This window comes from Coregonus lavaretus, assembly GCF_964263955.1.
Source record: "Coregonus lavaretus genome assembly, contig: HAP1_SCAFFOLD_3444, whole genome shotgun sequence".
In the NCBI taxonomy this organism is placed as follows: domain Eukaryota; kingdom Metazoa; phylum Chordata; class Actinopteri; order Salmoniformes; family Salmonidae; genus Coregonus; species Coregonus lavaretus.
In genome coordinates, this window is record NW_028165678.1 from 957 (window position 1) to 20,175 (window position 19,219).

Sequence of the window (19,219 nt, forward strand, 5' to 3'; positions counted from 1 at the left end):
TTGGACTAGCAAATACAGTGTAACCAAGCCAACCAACCCCAGTCCTGAGAAAAGGAGAGAAACAGAGCCAAATGGTGTAACTGTGCCCCCTTGTGGCCTTTCTCCATCACTACATCCTCAGAACTCCATAGACATCCACCTCAACACAAAAATAGCCTTGTTTCCCTCAACCAACCACCAATCTCCCAAGCTTTAGAAACCACCCCAGACCACAATCCGACTCCGACCAAATTACTTCACTGCCTTGGAACCTGGCTCTGTAATCCAATATCAACAATTCATTTTTAAACAGCCTTTTTAAAATGGAGTTTCTGAAATAAGAAGTGCTGGTAGCTTATGTTTAACTAAAGGGAGGGAAACTCAATACATAAATAAATGACTGGAAGGGATGGAAGAGGGAATATAACTGATTCCAATAAGCCAGCAAACTGTAGTTCTTACATCATAATCAGCACAAGATTTCCACCAGGCTAGATCTGATGGGCACCGAGAGAGGCAGTTCTCTGTTAGTCAGTCACTATCACTATGAGTGGGTCATTGAGGCTAGCAGGGATCTTTGGATATTTCCTCTGGTAGCTTATAGGGTGAGACTGTTATTATGTCAGGATCAAACTTAAACAAGGAAGGCCCTGACTGGTTGGATAGAGACTTGAGATGGATCTTGACGTCTGAGCGCCCTCCAGAAGCTGAGGTAAGAGAAAGGGCAGCGAGGTGAGTGGAGTCTCATTTCAGAGTGCTAAAGAAAGAGAGAGAAAGTAAGAGGAGCGGGAGAGAGAGAGAGAGAGAGAGAGAGAGAGAGAGAGAGAGAGAGAGAGAGAGAGAGAGAGAGAGAGAGAGAGAGAGAGAGAGAGAGAGAGAGAGTGTGTGTTCACAAAATAATGAAAAAGAGAAAAGAATGTAGCTAAAAAAAGAAGGAGAGATTGGAAGAGCAAGATCCAGAAGCCCTGCGTCTCTCCGTGTGGCAGAGTTTGGTTGACCGTCTGAGGGGGTTAATGAGCTCTCTGACCTTGGAGTGGGTGATGGACAGGGTGTCCACCCACACGCGCCAGCCGCCCCACTCGTACTTGATGGCGTGGTAGAGCAGGATGCGGAAGATGGCGTACACCATCTCAGTGACCTTCTGCTCCTCGCTGCTCTTGGGGTTGATGAAGCACAGAGAGAGCATCCAATCTTGCCACACAGAGCACTGCAGCAGGCTCCTGATAGACACACACACACACACACAGATATTAGCGCACTGAAGACTCAGTACAGTATGTGCGTGCAAACACACAAACATTTGAAAACAATTCTACATACACAGCACACTCATGTAGTGTACAGATAAACAATATCACAAAAGGATACACATCTTCAAAACATCCTGTACTCTGAGCATACGAAAGACAAAGCTTGTTGGCCTCACCCCAGTAAAGCCCCAGCATGGCGCCAGCATGAGGAACTAGGGCTCAGACCTGGCTTCAAATAGTATTTGTTTCCTTTCAAATACTCCCTAGAGTGGATTGATTGAGCTTGCCTGGCGCAACTGAACCAATGGAATAGTCACAAAACAGCAAAACCCGCCCACCTGGCACTCCAGGCAGGCTCAAGCAAACTCAACGTTTTTGAAAGATTTCAAATACTATTTGAACCCAGTTCTTGTTTAGTGGTAGTCTATTGTAGTGTAGTCCACTCCAGGGCTGAGACGTTCCTTACCTCCTGTTATCTTTGCTGTTATTGAACAGTTTGATCATGTCTGACAGGAAGACCCTGCGCACCTCCATGCTCTCTGGGGAGAGGGGAGAGTTCTTCAGCAGGGCAGCGATCACCTTCAGGACCTCTGTCAAAACCCAGCAAAACACGTTATGTTAATGCACCGTTACGGTGTCTGACACGGTTTAGTAGACACAGACGCACTACTTTCACGGCAGGGTTACTGACACGGTTGGTACAGAACAGACGGTCAGCAGAGGCACGCAGAGAACAGAGTGTTGTCTGTCAAAATATCATATCTTCATTCAAATAAGGACTTTTTAATACTGATTCACCAAATAAGAAGTGATTAAGCAAGGGACAGAACCTGAGAATTCATGTAAATAAATTCTAATTGTTTTGAAAATAGTGACATGCTACAATACTGACTTTAAAACATTTAAAAATATCCTAATATTTATACTGTATAATAAACTTTTACTCCCTATGAGTGATTCAAATTGTATATCCTAAATTGCACCAAAAAATGATATTTTTGAATGAATACACACGTTCCATGAAACAAATCAACTGCAGAAGAAGGGAGTAAGAGTCAGACCACAATTCAACAACACAATCAAACAATTAATCTCAACATGTGTGAATCATTGTGTCACAAGCCATCTTGATTTGACTGTCAGCAGACACTTCAACATTTTTGTGGTGGAAACAATCAAACAAAGTTTGGGATTGTTTCAACTCAGAGCTGTGTGTGTGTCTGTGTGTGCCTGCGTACACTTGTGTGTGTTTGTGCAACAGTGTGTGTGTATGTCTGTGTTTGTGTGTTTGTGTACCGCGTGCGCCAAAGTCATATGCAGGCTTCCTGGAACCCTTTGTTTGATTAACCTAAAGAGACTGCCTGTTTAGATGAATTATATAGACAATGTCAGTGTCCATTTAGCTTGAGTCGGGAAGGGGGGGGGGGTTTATGATTTAACTTTGCCGTCTTGGACCTTGCCGGTAACCGATGGTAACCAACGAGGCCCCCTCGCAGCACAGACGTTTATGTTGTTTCTATAACCCTTAGTCAATCAAATTATGAATCGCTGAACTCTCACTGCCAGAAAATTACCTCTGCATGTTACTGGGGGATGGAGGGAGGGAAGTATGGGGTATTTTCCCCCATTTGGTCGTGGTTTCTTTCCATGGAGTTAATTTAAGGGAAACGGTACTTCCTTAGTTTGTTTGATTCGCTCTGACGTTACTAAAGACTGCAATCAGGCCCATTTTGAGGCTTCAGAGCAGATAACATCAAGAACAGAACGCAGGCAGCTACGGTAAAGGAGAAACAGACTCCACGGTGCTCCCATTGCTTACAACTCCCATAAAGTGTGTTCGGTTCACATGCAAAAAGCACATTGGACTGTCTCTTTGTGTTTTATGCAGCACACGACTGGATGCCTTTAACACAGTGAAGGGCCTATGCTAATCAATGTGTGGCTATGAGATGTGGAACACACACACACACACACACACACTATGGAGTTTAACTGTAAGATTAGAGCAGGGATAAAGTAATCCTCGGGTTGTGATTTCAGCCTGACTCCGTTTTTTCCCCCCTCTCCGCCACAGCTGAGGAAGTTGATTCTCCCACATATGAAAAGGTTTTGAGAGCTGACGTGAAATTAGAGGTAAGTAATGGTCTGAAAATACTAGACTAGGACAGGATGAGACAAGTACATTGCTTTGATCAATGGGGTTGCTATGAGCTTGTTACGTTGCATCATACAGAAACTAAGCATGAACGTTTTCCCTCTTAATGAGGCATGTATATAAAAATATGCCCCCGGTAGTAAAGGAAAATGGCTAGTCTCCGGGAGTATTACTTTAAATTACTGTATGTGCACATTATCGGAATATTAAAAAGGTGAACATCAAATGAGAACCCCTTTGCAGAAGACAGGGTCATAATTCAAAAATCATTTGAAATGTTTCTAATTGCCAAGAAAAACTGTAAAATGGTCTGCGAGGTAAATTTTGAAGTATAAATTCCTCTTTCTCTAAACTCTTATTAAAAAGACTAAATAATGCCATAGTATATCAACTTGATGAAATACTAAGTTGACATCTAAGATTGTTTGTTGCATCATTTCCCGGATGGACCAAAGATCTACTTTTGAAAAATGACAGTTGAGTTTCAAAACTAGGAACTATTATGTTTGTGCATAATGCTGCAAGGCCTGGTGTTGATTTCATGAGCTCTTTAACGATGCACTCATTTTATTCAGTTCCACTTCAGCTGTTGTGTGAACGTCAACTGAATAAAATGTATATTTCACAACTTTACTTTGCTGCGATACATTATTTAAAAAATATACTATCGCAATATAATTTCCAGTTATCATTTCATTATGTTTATGTAGTTTATTTTCTCAATAGCTACTCTTTTTAATAGCATTTTCATAAAATGTATTGACTTAAAATGTAGCAGTTGAATCTTATAGCCCAACACGACCACTATTCGTCTAACCATATATGATCACTTACCGCTTGAGTAGTGTAGATATGTAGCCTACAAACTATGCTCCACATTTGTTATCCAGTATATAACTGGCACCGGTTGTAAGGGAGAGGAGGCTCTCTAGGTCTGGTCAAGCATGCAGCAGTAGGTAAAGGTGATTTATTTAGTGGTGGGGTGCAGAGGGGTACGGAGGGGTGCTGTGCGGTGCCGAGGGGTGACTCACGCGGGTTGAGAATCTTCACAGTGGAGTCAGGGTCCGGATGCTGTTTATGGATCACTTGAGTGCAGATCTGCTCGGTCAGGATCTACAGAGAAGGAGAGAAAGAAAGAAGAGAAACGGGGAGGAAAGGAGAGGAGAGGGAGAAATACAGAAGACCCATAAATACTTTTATGTGAATCTATAGCTCATAGTAACAGCACCAAGAAGTACATGAGTTCCCCATTGCAATTCCACAATCATACGTATTCAGTTCAACCAGGATCTACACAAGACGAGGGAGAGGGAGAAAGAAGAGGTATATAAATACTTTTACGCATCTATATCTCATACTAACAGCAGCACCAGGGAAGAGGTACATTGGGCCATATAGAAATCCACATATGTTCGTATGTGTTCATCAAGTCTTTACAGAGAAATAGGTAACAAGAATCAGTGCTGAATCGTAAAGACGTCAATATTTCACAGTAACAGCAGGGTCTTGACAATCCCATATATTCCTATGTGTCAAAATACGTCGTTTCCAAGGCCAGATACAACCAGTCCATGATTCCTGTGGAGTTTAATATAGTGTGCATTACTGCGTATGTCCATTAAAAGTCTCGGTACGCCATTATAACATAGGAACATTAACATAAACTACCATCATTTGAGTTAAGGAACATAAACATAAACTACCATCATTTGAGTTAAGGAACATACAGTACACATTAAAGGTATTACCAATGGGTAATAATAGTACCTCATGCTTCAAAATGGACTGCAATGTTTTCAGAGGTGATATGCTATTTAGGTCCAGACAGAAGGAGAATAGCTAGAGCTGATGCAAGCCACAGTAAAACTAGAGTTTAACTACACGTTCTATACAACTCAATCAAAAATACTATAAAAGCATTCAATAATTCAGAAAACACACTTTGAATCTAAATAATGTGTATTCAGAATTAATTCATGTGTAATCAGTGCATGTATAATTGAACTAATACAGTGACGGAAATCATCAGCCAATGCAAATACAAAATGGAGGGTGTTAGTATTAGGATTTATGGGGGAGGCAAAGAGAAACTAGCTTCGTATGTCAACTACTACATTTTCTTATAGACTCTCCTACACATACATTTCTTATAGACTCTCCTACACATACACGGCTAGGAAGAGATGAGAGAGGGACTAACTGACCTCGAAGAGCACGTTGTAGGTTGTCATGCTGAACTGGTTGGAGTGGAGCATCAGTCGCTCGTTGAGCAAGGAGAAGAGGCCGTGACCCAGCATGACCTCTGACTTCCTCCTGGAACAAAGATCAAGGGTCAAACAGTCAGTGAGAATCCATTGACATTTGGTAACAGCGCATTGATCACCGTATCCACACATACTGGATCAGTGTATCAGGTCGCACTTAATTACATGCAAAAAATTTAACTAGACAGTTACCTATAAATTCACAAAAGCGTTACCTGGCACCATTGTATGGTATAGCAAGCAATGTTTCCAAAATGGTGGGCCGTACATATTCCATTTTGGGTTGTCGGTCAAATCCGGCAGCAAATATATAGAAAAATCCTTGTGAATACGTTGGTTGAGGACTGACAAAGGAAATGGTTTGTGAACCACCGCTTGTGTAAGCTTACCAGTACTTCAGAACACACTTGAACACAGTTGAAAGATATGAGAAAAGCACCCCTGCAGAGGCTTGTCAGGACCCTTCAAAGACAAGTATCCCTCAGAGCTTTCATCTCTGAGTACTGTTCATCTGTAAATATTTTGGGATGATAAAGGTGCTATAGTCAGACAGCAGAGAGTCTGACTGTCTAAGACAGGGGTTCCCAAACTTTTTCCCTCAGGCCCCCCTTCCAGCATTACGGAACATCCTCTACATGACTCACGCATGCATGCCCCACATCTATTTCTATGGGCACAAGCACTGTTTATGACACAAACTGTTCAGTCCCCTCTTGTTGGTGGAGAGAACATTTTGCAGATGTAAAGCGTATTTCCTGCAATTCTACCCCAAAAAAAATCATGGGGTGCCGATCAAATGTTGCAGTTTTAAAGCATGTCTAATGTGTATTCATGTGATATTTGAGTGACTCAAACATTACAACAATATCTATGGGCTAAATAACCTAGCTAAAAAATGTTAGCTGACAAGGGCTAGTTGATCTGGACATTTCTGACAAGTTATAAATAGCTCTCTAAGGTATGCAATGACTAACATGACAAGAGGAACTGATGATGCACTACCCAATTTCGAAATTGCACCTTGTGCATTCTACTATTACAACTTTCAAGACTAAAGTTGAAAGCTGGACTGAGATCCTTCAACAACAACAACAAAAAAAGAGTTAAAAAATGTTTTTGGGGGGGCCACTGAGACTGGGGATGAGGCTGGGGATGAGGCTGGGGCTGGGGCTGAGGCTGGGGCTGAGGCTGAGGCTGGGGCTTAGGCTGGGGCTGAGGCTGGGGATGAGGCTGGGGCTGGGGCTGAGGCTGAGGCTGGGGCTTAGGCTGGGGCTGAGGCTGGGGATGAGGCTGGGGCTGGGGCTGAGGCTGGGGCTGAGGCTGAGGCTGGGGCTTAGGCTGGGGCTGGGGCTGAGGCTGGGGCTGGGGCTGAGGCTGAAGACATATGCACTAACACTGATCAAAAGTGTGGGAGATCAAAAGGGAATCAGTAAAATTGGAAATAGAGCCTCAATGAGCCCTGCACTGTATTTCATCCTGGGCTGTTTTCTTTAAACTCTGACAGCGATCTTAATTGTTCGCTGAACCAAAGGAGACTTACGAGTGGCTAATTTGTTTTATAAACACTTCTACACAACTAGAGGCAATTTACTCTCCAGAGAGCGAGATTTAGAAAGGTCTTTAATACCAGCTATTCCTTTTACTACAGTATGCAGGCTGAAAGAAGATTAGATATCGACCTCCACCTGAATGAGACCCTTTTCTCTGTAGATACTCAGCTCCATGATGGGATTTGGCTCTTATAATATACAACTGAGGAGAGGCCATTTTGAATTGAAAACCCTTTTGGCTGCCTACGGGTAAATTACTATAGAATAGGAATTATTACATAAATGACTGAGCCAAACTGACTCCTTCTTTAATCTGGAATAAATATACTTTTAATGTCCAAGGCAGAATTTGGTGCTTTTATGTGACTGAACGTATGGACAATTCTTAATAATATCCTACAGACATGAGTACAAGGTAAGTGCAACCAACATATTAGAGTTCTTACTTAGCGGGCAAGTGCTTGAGGAAGTAGCCCAAGACTTTGAGCGCCTGAACTCTGATTCCTTCACTGTTGGAAGCCAGCAGCTTGTAAATGGCCCTGTACAGAAACAAAGAAAAATACATGAATAACAAACATCACATATTTAAGCAAATGTAACAGTATCTCAAACTATAAAACCTAAAAGAGTGTATCAGAACCAAACATTTACAGAATCACTTCATTACAGATAATATCTGCTTTGTGAACCTAGTATACAGTTGTATAGGACATCTACTTTGGTTGTAAAATAGAGGCGGTTGGAGCCTTCATGAGTGGCAAGAAAAATGAGAAGGCACCCAAAATGTGCATCAGACAAAGTTTGCCTGAAGCCTTTATGAGTGGGACTATATCCGACACCAGGCCAGACATGCATGGTTAATACACTACGTTTAACCCCCTGTGACAGGGAACGCAAACAAGGTGACTAAATAAGCTAGACAAATCTTGTGTGCCGTCGTCGCTGAATGTCAATAGTCCTGCAGATAAAGGATCAAATGAAGCCAGTAAAGCGTCTTTATTGGCCTCAGTGTCATCTGGCTTCATTTTGGCTTCATGAAACACAGACAGAACCATAAGGCTGCATCTGAAATGGAAACCTATTCCCTTTATAGCCTCTGGTTAAAAGTAGTGCACTGTTATACAGGAAATAGGGTACTGTCTCTGGCACTACAAATGTAAGAGGGTACCATTTCGAAGGCACACAGGAAGTAGGCTAACGTCACAACGATCTTGTTCTCAGACACCGAGGCCGCAGGGCCTGTGGTGGAGTATGTGCCACCCGTTGCCATGGGAGATGGCAAACCCAGAGGGAGATGACGTTATAGTTACAGTACTGTCATAGAAGCCAAATTACTAGAACGGGCATCCCCATTGAAGTTCCATGATGGGTGGCGGGGTCATTCTATTCCTAAGCCTACCGTATTCCGTTGCGCTGATCAAAGGCCTGGATCATGGAGCCAGGATGCTCCGACATCAGAGCCACCAGCAGCTGAAGCACATCTATTAGATTGTCGTCCTGGGAAAATAAATAAAGTTGTACTGAATTGAATTAATCAGATCGGGGGGTGCAGGAGGGAGGGGGCCCGGAGGAGGCTCTGTTGTTAGCATTATTAACAATATGATAAAGAGTGTGTGTGTGAGTGTGTGTGTGTGTGTGTGTGTGTGTGTGTGTGTGTGTGTGTGTGTGTGTGTGTGTGTGCGCGCGCGCGCTAATGAGCTCACAATTAGCATCGCCTTTCAACCCAATGAGAGATGAATAGTCTGGCTAGTGGGTGTGCTGATACATCATGTATCATCATGAAGCAGACTCCAAAACACACACTACATTACAGACACCCACATGCATGCAGATAGAGTGTGCCACAAACACAGGCATTGATCATGTAAGTGCAATAATTAATACTGTTTATTTTCGCACTAATTATTGATTAATTGGTGACACACGACATCAAAGATCAAACCAGCGCACAACTTCCATCGCGTTTAGTAATGGTCGCTACGGAAAAAGATAATTCATCATTGACAACAAATATTGATGGAATGAATAATAAACGGAAACAATGGAATCATCTGATGAATGAACAATCCATAAAAGACTGTGGAACCCCTGAAGGAGAGCGGAAATCCCCCTTGTTCCTGCAGGGATGATTCCTGCTTGGTTTTACAGCACTATTATTTCTCTATGCATCACTGCAGTGTAAAAACAGAGGCTTCTGTGAGGGAGGGCTTGGTGAAACTTTGCAACGGTTAAAAAGAGCCTTGTCGTTTCCCCGGCCCAGTGTGATTGGTCGGTCTATCCATAGTATAGAGCAGAGAGGATCTGGAAGAAAGGAGCCGGAGCTGTTGGCTTAGAGTGCCACCTAGTGGGTAGTTGATATTTTCTAACCTCATGCATGGTGAGCAGGTAGTTGAGAATACTCTGAAGCTCATCTTCCTTCACTCCGTAATCCTGAAAATAGATAGTACAGAATATAAATCAAACTTTTCACCGATCATATTTATTGTATATTAACATTAGGTGTAAAAGGTGAAATATTAGCTGGAATATTTGTTTTGAATCAAACGAGATTCTCATTATATAACAAAGCATAAACCAGCCACACACTAACCTTCATTATGAGTTGTTTCACAAACAGCAGCAGAAAAGCTCTGAGAGAGTGGATCTCCTTCTGATTGGGTCTCGGACCGTCTACACGCACAACGACAAACACAGACAAACACACACAGACACGCAGGGACAAAGTCATTTTCAAAAGGATTTGATTTAGGATGCCATGCAGAGCTCACAGCTGTAGGTAGACAATACAACATATTTATTCTAGGTTTAGCAGACAACATAGAGGTACAAGAAGGACAGGAAAGCACATTCTGCAGGGGACACAAAGGACTGGATGAAGGACCCAGTTTCACTCAATAAAAGTAGTGTGCTGCTCTACTTCCATGCCAACACTACAGCAACACTAGTCTAGGGGGAGGAGAGGAGGAGAGGTATCCGTCTGTGTCAGTGTGTGTAGAAAAGTGTGTGTTAGTGGAAATATGAAAGAGTGCGGTGTGTGTGTATGTGTGTGTGTAGGGAGGCATGTGTGTCTACTCCTGTGTCCACGTGCTCCTGTGTCTGTGTTCTCTTACCGAGGCCCTTGGGCGTGACTCCGCTGCGGTCCTGGGGGTTGACGACCCAGTAGTAGTACTTGAGCGTGTGCATGACCTGCAGTACCGTGCCCACCCTGCGGATGGCGTTGTAGATGGTCACCGTGCTGATGAACTCGGTCGACAGGTAGGTGTACAATGTCAACTGCACCTGGGGGGGGGTGAATGCACACACACACACACATTAGGAACACACATACACATGTTGGGAACACACACACACACACGTAAGGACACACACACTTTAAAAACACAGCATGAGGTGAGGCAGAAATAAAATCCAATGTCAGTGTGTGAAGGGCTGCCATGCTGATGTTAACTGGAGTGTTGTAAGCCCATAAGGGTATTTAGACACGCACTTCCTGGTTCAATAGCAGGCACAGGTGGAGGTCTGTACAGTAGCCTAACCTACTGAATGGTGGCCTGTAGCTCTCATGTACGGGAGGAGAGGTACAAGGACGAGAGTATGAAAGGGTGATGGTGGGATGGACAGAGGTGTGTGTGTGTGTGTGTGTGTGTGTGTGTCTGCACGTCACATTTGTCCGTGCATTTGTGTGTGCCTTCATGTGTCTACCTGCCTGCACAACTCTGTCCTTGACTGTGTGTCACCATGCATGTGTCTACCTGCCTGCACAACTCTGTCCTTGACTGTGTGTCACAGTGCATGTGTCTACCTGCCTGCTTGACTGTGTGTCACCGTGCATGTGTCTACCTGCCTGCACAACTCTGTCCTTGACTGTGTGTCACCATGCATGTGTCTACCTGCCTGCACAACTCTGTCCTTGACTGTGTGCCACAGTGCATGCGTCTACCTGCCTGCACAACTCTGTCATTGACTGTGTGTCACAGTGCATGTGTCTACCTGCCTGCTTGACTGTGTGTCACCATGCATGTGCCTACCTGCCTGCACAACTCTGTCCTTGACTGTGTGTCACCATGCATGTGTCTACCTGCCTGCACAACTCTGTCCTTGACTGTGTGTCACAGTGCATGTGTCTACCTGCCTGCTTGACTGTGTGTCACCATGCATGTGCCTACCTGCCTGCACAACTCTGTCCTTGACTGTGTGTCACCATGCATGTGTCTACCTGCCTGCACAACTCTGTCCTTGACTGTGTGCCACAGTGCATGCGTCTACCTGCCTGCACATGTGTGTGCCTGTACGTGTCCCTCTCCTCTCTTACCTTGGCGGGGGCATGGATCCAGATGGCAGGGTTGAACAGGATGTGGTCACACAGCTGCTTGAGCAGCAGGACGCCGTTCTGCAGGTTGCTGAGGTAACGGGCAAAGGCCAGCACGATGTCCAGCACGGACCGAGTCACATGCACCTTGGAAGACTACAGAGGAGGGAGGGAGGGAGGGAGGGAGGAGAGGGAGGGGGGGAGGAGAGGATACATACAGAGAGAAAGGTGAATCAGGTCAACTCTCTGTCTAACAAGCCCACTGTCAGCTGTGACCTCTAAATGCAGCTAAGGGGGGAAAAAGCAATTAGGGCCTTAGATGTAAATGGACTTTTAGAGTCACCTATATACCGGACCACACACACGCGCGCACACAGACACAATCAACAAGCTACCAGATGTAGGGGCGTTTAGCACTGGTCTCAGAACAGACAAATGCAGTATGGAATTGGAGGCCACAGCACTGAGGCTGAAGGACAGACAGTTCAATATCTGTTCCTCTCTGATGTAATGGACAGAGTGCTGGGAAATCAGCCAGCCAGGATATTATCCACCTTTCAATTTCAGCACAGAACAGCAATTAGGTCAGGAGAGAGGAAGATTGCAGAGTGTGAATGTGTCTCTGGCGAGGGGTGGTGGTGTGTGGATCACGTCTCTCACCTTCTCCAGAGTGTAGCCGATGACCAGAAAGCCCTTGCAGGCCAGGACCTGCTCTTGCATAGCCACAGAGTTCTTCAGCAGCTCCATCACAAAGGACAGCAAAGTGCAACTGGAGAGAGAGAGAGAGAGAGAGACAGAGAGAATGAGAGAGAGAGAGAACGAGAGAGAACATATCCTATAGCTATTGTCTAATATAATGAGGGCGTCACCATTCTACCATTCTACCATGAGAACACATTCAGATAAAAGCCACAAAGCCATTATTGAGAACATTACTCAAGGCCTAGGGGCACTAGTATTCAAAACCGGTATCCAGGTTTAGTGAGTAGGACAAGACAACATTATGCATGCCATTTGCGCTGCCATCATGCATGGTTGAATCCATTGAATTAACAAAACAACTTCTACTGAGTGAAATCAAAATACTCTAGACTGCAGGTGAGTTCAGCCCCACCAACAGAATGCAGTTTTTCCTTATCCCTGAAATCAATAGATGTTAGTTTGGAAAAAGAATGAACTGTTTTCTTATGTGAAAGGTAACACTCCCTACAAGTGACATGGCTACATATGGATGTGTAGAGTATTTAAAATAATGTAATAAAGTCAATCAATCGATCAATCAATCAAAAGACAGTAGTCCACTACCAGACAGAGGTGTCCAGTTCATCGCTGGTGTGCTGGAGGTGATCCAGCTGTGCAAACAGGGGGAAGAGGACCTGCACTCCCCCGATGGAGTGGATGGCACTCTGAACAGAGTGGGTCACCACCGCCTTCACATCCTGAAGAAGTGAGGAATACATACACAATGATCAGGAGTAGAAATAGAGTGCAATACTTTTGAAGTGTGAAATACAGGAGAATCAGAACCCCATCAGAACCATATGGACTGTAGACCAAGGCTGTTTCTGCTTTTGTCTCATGTGGCAAACAATGCTGATTGGAGGCGGTGTCACATTTCTCCCTTGTACATCTGGTGTGGTGTTGAAAACACAGTATAACTCCTCTGAACATCTGTCTCCTTTACAGCACTATTACACCTGTCGCTAACGGTGATGGGCTGAGTGGCGGGAGCGTTACCGTGACGATGAGTTAGTCTCCGAGGCGACATGGCTCAGGTGTCTAGTCTGTTTACCCTGATGAGGGTTTTGCTAAATGAGTTCCGTGGGTAGAATATTTTCGGTGTTTCTTATTGTCAGATCCCACAGTAGCAAAATCAGCTATTATGAGCAAGCCCTTTTCTCATGCGTTTACGGTTCGGTCTGCCATACTTCCTAAACAAGCCATTAGTCATTGTGAACACATATGTAGAGGACACTAACCTACACAGACATGTCCATGCATGTAAGACTGTAACAATGTGCTAACAAATACTGAGCATGTTGACCTAAATAGAGGGCGGGACCAAGGGATAATATAGGAAATTATTATTCTATAGGCAAGGGGGTCTGTGTGTGTGTGTGTGTGTGTGTGTGTGTGTGTGTGTGTGTGTGTGTGTGTGTGTGTGTACAAACATACAGGCTGCCTCAGAAAGACAAAGGAGCTCATACGTTGACTGAACGCGCTGTGAGGCTCAGACAGAACTCAATTACAGTGAGAGAGAATTCAAAGTAATTAAATAAAAAGGACAGCTGTGTGTGTGTGTGTGTGTGTGTGTGTGTGTGTGTGTGGGCTGACAAGGTCTTCCTAATGTGCATTTAATCAGGCGTGCAGATGACCTTCTGTGATAAGGAAAGTAAAATGTGGATTTTGAATGAGAGAAAGATGTTTCTGAGGCACTTTCATTACAATACTTGTCATCTAGTTGTTGCTACCTAGAATTGACATGGTAACAAGTAGCCACCAGAACATTAACTCATCATCCTCAGTAACTACAAGGTCAAATAAAGTACTGTATAATATAATAAAGTGCTTAAAGAAAAAACTCTCAGGAAACACCACCTTGGTTCAATAAAGAAACGACTGCTATGCAGATCTAATTCTGTAATAGAACAGGGTAGTGTTCTGTTCCCAGCCTGCTAGCCAGCCAGGTGCAGTGTGGTTCTGTCAAGTCATTCTCACCTCTATCTTAAAGGAAAAATCCACCCAAACCCACTCATTCCTTTAATTCAGTATTAAATAACACTAATATGTGAGAACAATATTTTTTGTGAACAAATGTTTCATTTTGGTGTTATAATAAGGTTGGTAAAACATGGAAAATCGTTATGGAAATCTGACATGTATGATAGACGTTTTCGTGATCTAAAAGTCGTATTCCTATTAACTTCCAGTGTAGTGAGAGCGACTTTATCACAGTGCTACGTCATAGCGGCCGGATTTCTGCCTGCTTGAACGCCAATAACTCAGATACACATGAAAACATGAAATGACCCAGGGAATCGATAGAACATCACTCAGAGGTTCACAAAAACAATATAACATTCAAAATGGGTGAACCTTTCCTTTAATGAGACACTTATGAAGTAGATAGAGCCTGATGGAGGTGCTTCATTATCTGTGTGTGTGTGTGGGTGGGTGTGTGGGTGTTGGTTCTTCTATACTTGTGGGGACCTAAAATCCCCAAAAGTCCCCACAAGGACAGTAAAACAGGGAAAATTCTCCCTCGTGGGGACTTTTCCCACGTCGCCATGAGGACAAAGGCTATTTTAAGCTTAGCGGTTAGGTTTAGGGTAAGGAATTAGGGTTTAGGATTTGGGTTACGGGTTAGGGTTAAGGTTAAGGTTAAGGTTAGGGGTCAGAGAAAATAGGATTTGGAATGGAAATAAATGTTAGGTCCCCATGAGGTGTGTGGAACAAGTGGAGGAAGCACCTGAGTAAGGGATAAGAATAGCCTGCAGAAATGCCATTAGTCACGCTAGAATCATAACTCTTTTCAACATTGACTAGATTTCTAGCTTAAATGGTTTACATTTTGGCGCAGTAGCACTGCCAAAACCACATTTCGCTGTGTGTGTGTGTGTTTGTGTGTGTGTGTGTGTGTGTGCGTTTATGTCTGCGTCTGTGTGTGTCCGTACCTGCAGCATGAGTGCATGTGGCGAGTGGACAAAGATGGAGGCGTTATCCTTGGGGGAGGACTCCAGGCACAGCTGAGCGTCGGTGGCGCGGGGGTTGTAGGAGAAGGAGATGCAGGAGGACAGCTTGCCGTCGTATAGCAGGGTTTTGTGGTGCTCAGCAAACAGGAGGTCACTCTCAGCCTTGTACTTGAACGTGCCCTGAGAGAGACGGCAGAGAGAAAGTGGAGAGGTCAAATCAATTAACAGGAAGGAGTGACTTTCTTATACATGTATATTTTTCTGTTCAGTTTAAACATTACACACTACTAGTGATAGTCTGTAGTATATATATTTTTTAAAATAATCCATGATATGAGAAAGAAGGAAGATAAATAAATGTTTCACCTCAAATTGATGAGTGCAGACCTTCCTTTTTTGATATACAGTGGGGAAAAAAAGTATTTAGTCAGCCACCAATTGTGCAAGTTCTCCCACTTAAAAAGATGAGAGAGGCCTGTAATTTTCATCATAGGTACACGTCAACCATGACAGACAAATTGAGAGAAAAAAATCCAGAAAATCACATTGTAGGATTTTTTATGAATTTATTTGCAAATTATGGTGGAAAATAAGTATTTGGTCACCTACAAACAAGCAAGATTTCTGGCTCTCACAGACCTGTAACTTCTTCTTTAAGAGGCTCCTCTGTCCTCCACTCGTTACCTGTATTAATGGCACCTGTTTGAACTTGTTATCAGTATAAAAGACACCTGTCCACAACCTCAAACAGTCACACTCCAAACTCCACTATGGCCAAGACCAAAGAGCTGTCAAAGGACACCAGAAACAAAATTGTAGACCTGCACCAGGCTGGGAAGAGTGAATCTGCAATAGGTAAGCAGCTTGGTTTGAAGAAATCAACTGTGGGAGCAATTATTAGGAAATGGAAGACTTACAAAACCACTGATAATCTCCCTCGATCTGGGGCTCCACGCAAGATCTCACCCCGTGGGGTCAAAATGATCACAAGAACGGTGAGCAAAAATCCCAGAACCACACGGGGGGACCTAGTGAATGACCTGCAGAGAGCTGGGACCAAAGTAACAAAGCCTACCATCAGTAACACACTACGCCGCCAGGGACTCAAATCCTGCAGTGACAGACGTGTCCCAATGCTTAAGCCAGTACATGTCCAGGCCCGTCTGAAGTTTGCTAGAGTGCATTTGGATGATCCAGAAGAGGATTGGGAGAATGTCATATGGTCAGATGAAACCAAAATAGAACTTTTTGGTAAAAACTCAACTTGTCGTGTTTGGAGGACAAAGAATGCTGAGTTGCATCCAAAGAACACCATACCTACTGTGAAGCATGGGGGTGGAAACATCATGCTTTGGGGCTGTTTTTCTGCAAATGGACCAGGACGACTGATCCGTGTAAAGGAAAGAATGAATGGTGCATGTATTGTGAGATTTTGAGTGAAAACCTCCTTCCATCAGCAAGGGCATTGAAGATTAAACGTGGCTGGGTCTTTCAGCATGACAATGATCCCAAACACACCGCCCGGGCAACGAAGGAGTGGCTTCGTAAGAAGCATTTCAAGGTCCTGGAGTGGCCTAGCCAGTCTCCAGATCTCAATCCCATAGAAAATCTTTGGAGGGAGTTGAAAGTCCGTGTTGCCCAGTGACAGCCCCAAAACATCACTGCTCTAGAGGAGATCTGCATGGAGGAATGGGCCAAAATACCAGCAACAGTGTGTGAAAACCTTGTGAAGACTTACAGAAAACGTTTGACCTGTGTCATTGCCAACAAAGGGTATATAACAAAGTATAGAGAAACTTTTGTTATTGACCAAATACTTATTTTCCACCATAATTTGCAAATAAATTCATTAAAAATCCTACAATGTGATTTTCTGGATTTTTTTTCCTCATTTTGTCTGTCATAGTTGACGTGTACCTATGATGGAAATTACAGGCCTCTCTCATCTTTTTAAGTGGGAGAACTTGCACAATTGGTGGCTGACTAAATACATTTTTTCCCCACTGTATGGGGTATCCAAATGGCATGGCATTTTGGAGTAGTGTGACTACTGAATACTGCATGACTGGGTTTTGAGTCTCCCTACTTTGTAACCAGGCCCCAGCTGGTAGATGACTGGGCTTTGCGTCTCCCTACCTTGTAACCAGGCCCCAGCTGGTAGATGGCTGGGCTTTGCGTCTCCCTACCTTGTAACCAGGCCCCAGCTGGCAGATGACTGGGCTTTGCGTCTCCCTACCTTGTAACCAGGCCCCAGCTGGCAGATGACTGGGCTTTGCGTCTCCCTACCTTGTAACCAGGCCCCAGCTGGTAGATGACTGGGCTTTGCGTCTCCCTACCTTGTAACCAGACCCCAGCTGGCAGATGACTGGGCTTTGCGTCTCCCTACCTTGTAACCAGGCCCCAGCTGGTAGATGACTGGGCTTTGCGTCTCCCTACCTTGTAACCAGACCCCAGCTGGTAGATGACTGGGCTTTGCATCTCCCTACCTTGTAACCAGGCCCCAGCTGGTAGATGACTGGGCTTTGACTCTCCCTACCTTGTAACCAGGCCCCAGCTGGTAGACGGCTGGGCTTTGCGTCTCCCTACTTTGTAACCAGGACCCAGCTGGTAGATGGCTGGGCTTTGCGTCTCCCTACCTTGTAACCAGGCCCCAGCTGGTAGATGACTGGGCTTTGACTCTCCCTACCTTGTAACCAGGCCCCAGCTGGTAGATGGCTGGGCTTTGCATCTCCCTACCTTGTAACCAGGCCCCAGCTGGTAGATGACTGGGCTTTGCGTCTCCCTACCTTGTAACCAGGCCCCAGCTGGTAGATGACTGGGCTTTGCGTCTCCCTACCTTGTAACCAGGCCCCAGCTGGTAGATGACTGGGCTTTGACTCTCCCTACCTTGTAACCAGGCCCCAGCTGGTAGATGAATGGGCTTTGCGTCTCCCTACCTTGTAACCAGGCCCCAGCTGGTAGATGACTGGGCTTTGCGTCTCCCTACCTTGTAACCAGGCCCCAGCTGGTAGATGACTGGGCTTTGCGTCTCCCTACCTTGTAACCAGGCCCCAGCTGGTAGATGACTGGGCTTTGCGTCTCCCACCCTTGTAACCAGGCCCCAGCTGGTAGATGACTGGGCTTTGCGTCTCCCTACCTTGTAACCAGGCCTCAGCTGGTAGATGACTGGGCTTTGAGTCTCCCTACCTTGTAACCAGGCCCCAGCTGGTAGATGACTGGGCTTTGCGTCTCCCTACCTTGTAACAAGGCCCCAGCTGGTAGATAACTGGGCTTTGCGTCTCCCTACCTTGTAACCAGGCCCCAGCTGGTAGATGACTGGGCTTTGAGTCTCCCTACCTTGTAACCAGGCCCCAGCTGGTAGATGACTGGGCTTTGCGTCTCCCTACCTTGTAACCAGGCCCCAGCTGGTAGATGACTGGGCTTTGCGTCTCCCTACCTTGTAACCAGGCCCCAGCTGGTAGATGACTGGGCTTTGCGTCTCCCTACCTTGTAACCAGGCCCCAGCTGGTAGATGACTGGGCTTTGACTCTCCCTACCTTGTAACCAGGCCCCAGCTGGTAGATGACTGGGCTTTGCGTCTCCCTACTTTGTAACCAGGCCCCAGCTGGTAGATGACTGGGCTTTGCGTCTCCCTACCTTGTAACCAGGCCCCAGCTGGTAGATGACTGGGCTTTGCGTCTCCCTACCTTGTAACCAGGCCCCAGCTGGTAGATGACTGGGCTTTGCGTCTCCCTACCTTGTAACCAGGCCCCAGCTGGTAGATGACTGGGCTTTGCGTCTCCCTACCTTGTAACCAGGCCCCAGCTGGTAGATGACTGGGCTTTGCGTCTCCCTACCTTGTAACCAGGCCCCAGCTGGTAGATGACTGGGCTTTGCGTCTCCCTACCTTGTAACCAGGCCCCAGCTGGTAGATGACTGGGCTTTGCGTCTCCCTACTTTGTAACCAGGCCCCAGCTGGTAGATGACTGGGCTTTGCGTCTCCCTACCTTGTAACCAGGCCCCAGCTGGTAGATGACTGGG

General features: G+C 45.2%; 1 protein-coding gene across 1 annotated transcript in view; it reads right to left on the reverse strand.

The window, feature by feature from the left end:
• Positions 1 to 1,006: 1,006 nt before the first annotated feature.
• The window catches only part of LOC311115620 (lipopolysaccharide-responsive and beige-like anchor protein), a gene marked incomplete at its 3' end in the record, with an annotated part of 39,519 nt that continues 21,306 nt past the window's right edge, over positions 1,007 to 19,219 (reverse strand). Inside the window, exons 9-21 of the mRNA XM_084190780.1 lie at positions 15,182 to 15,379; positions 12,813 to 12,946; positions 12,168 to 12,276; positions 11,511 to 11,663; positions 10,309 to 10,477; positions 9,789 to 9,868; positions 9,566 to 9,628; positions 8,598 to 8,695; positions 7,645 to 7,737; positions 5,589 to 5,697; positions 4,416 to 4,497; positions 1,696 to 1,819; positions 1,007 to 1,199 (exon numbers count right to left, since the gene is read on the reverse strand). Coding sequence (XP_084046906.1) covers positions 1,007 to 1,199; positions 1,696 to 1,819; positions 4,416 to 4,497; positions 5,589 to 5,697; positions 7,645 to 7,737; positions 8,598 to 8,695; positions 9,566 to 9,628; positions 9,789 to 9,868; positions 10,309 to 10,477; positions 11,511 to 11,663; positions 12,168 to 12,276; positions 12,813 to 12,946; positions 15,182 to 15,379 — 1,605 coding nt within the window. The remainder of the gene's footprint in view (positions 1,200 to 1,695; positions 1,820 to 4,415; positions 4,498 to 5,588; positions 5,698 to 7,644; positions 7,738 to 8,597; positions 8,696 to 9,565; positions 9,629 to 9,788; positions 9,869 to 10,308; positions 10,478 to 11,510; positions 11,664 to 12,167; positions 12,277 to 12,812; positions 12,947 to 15,181; positions 15,380 to 19,219) is intronic.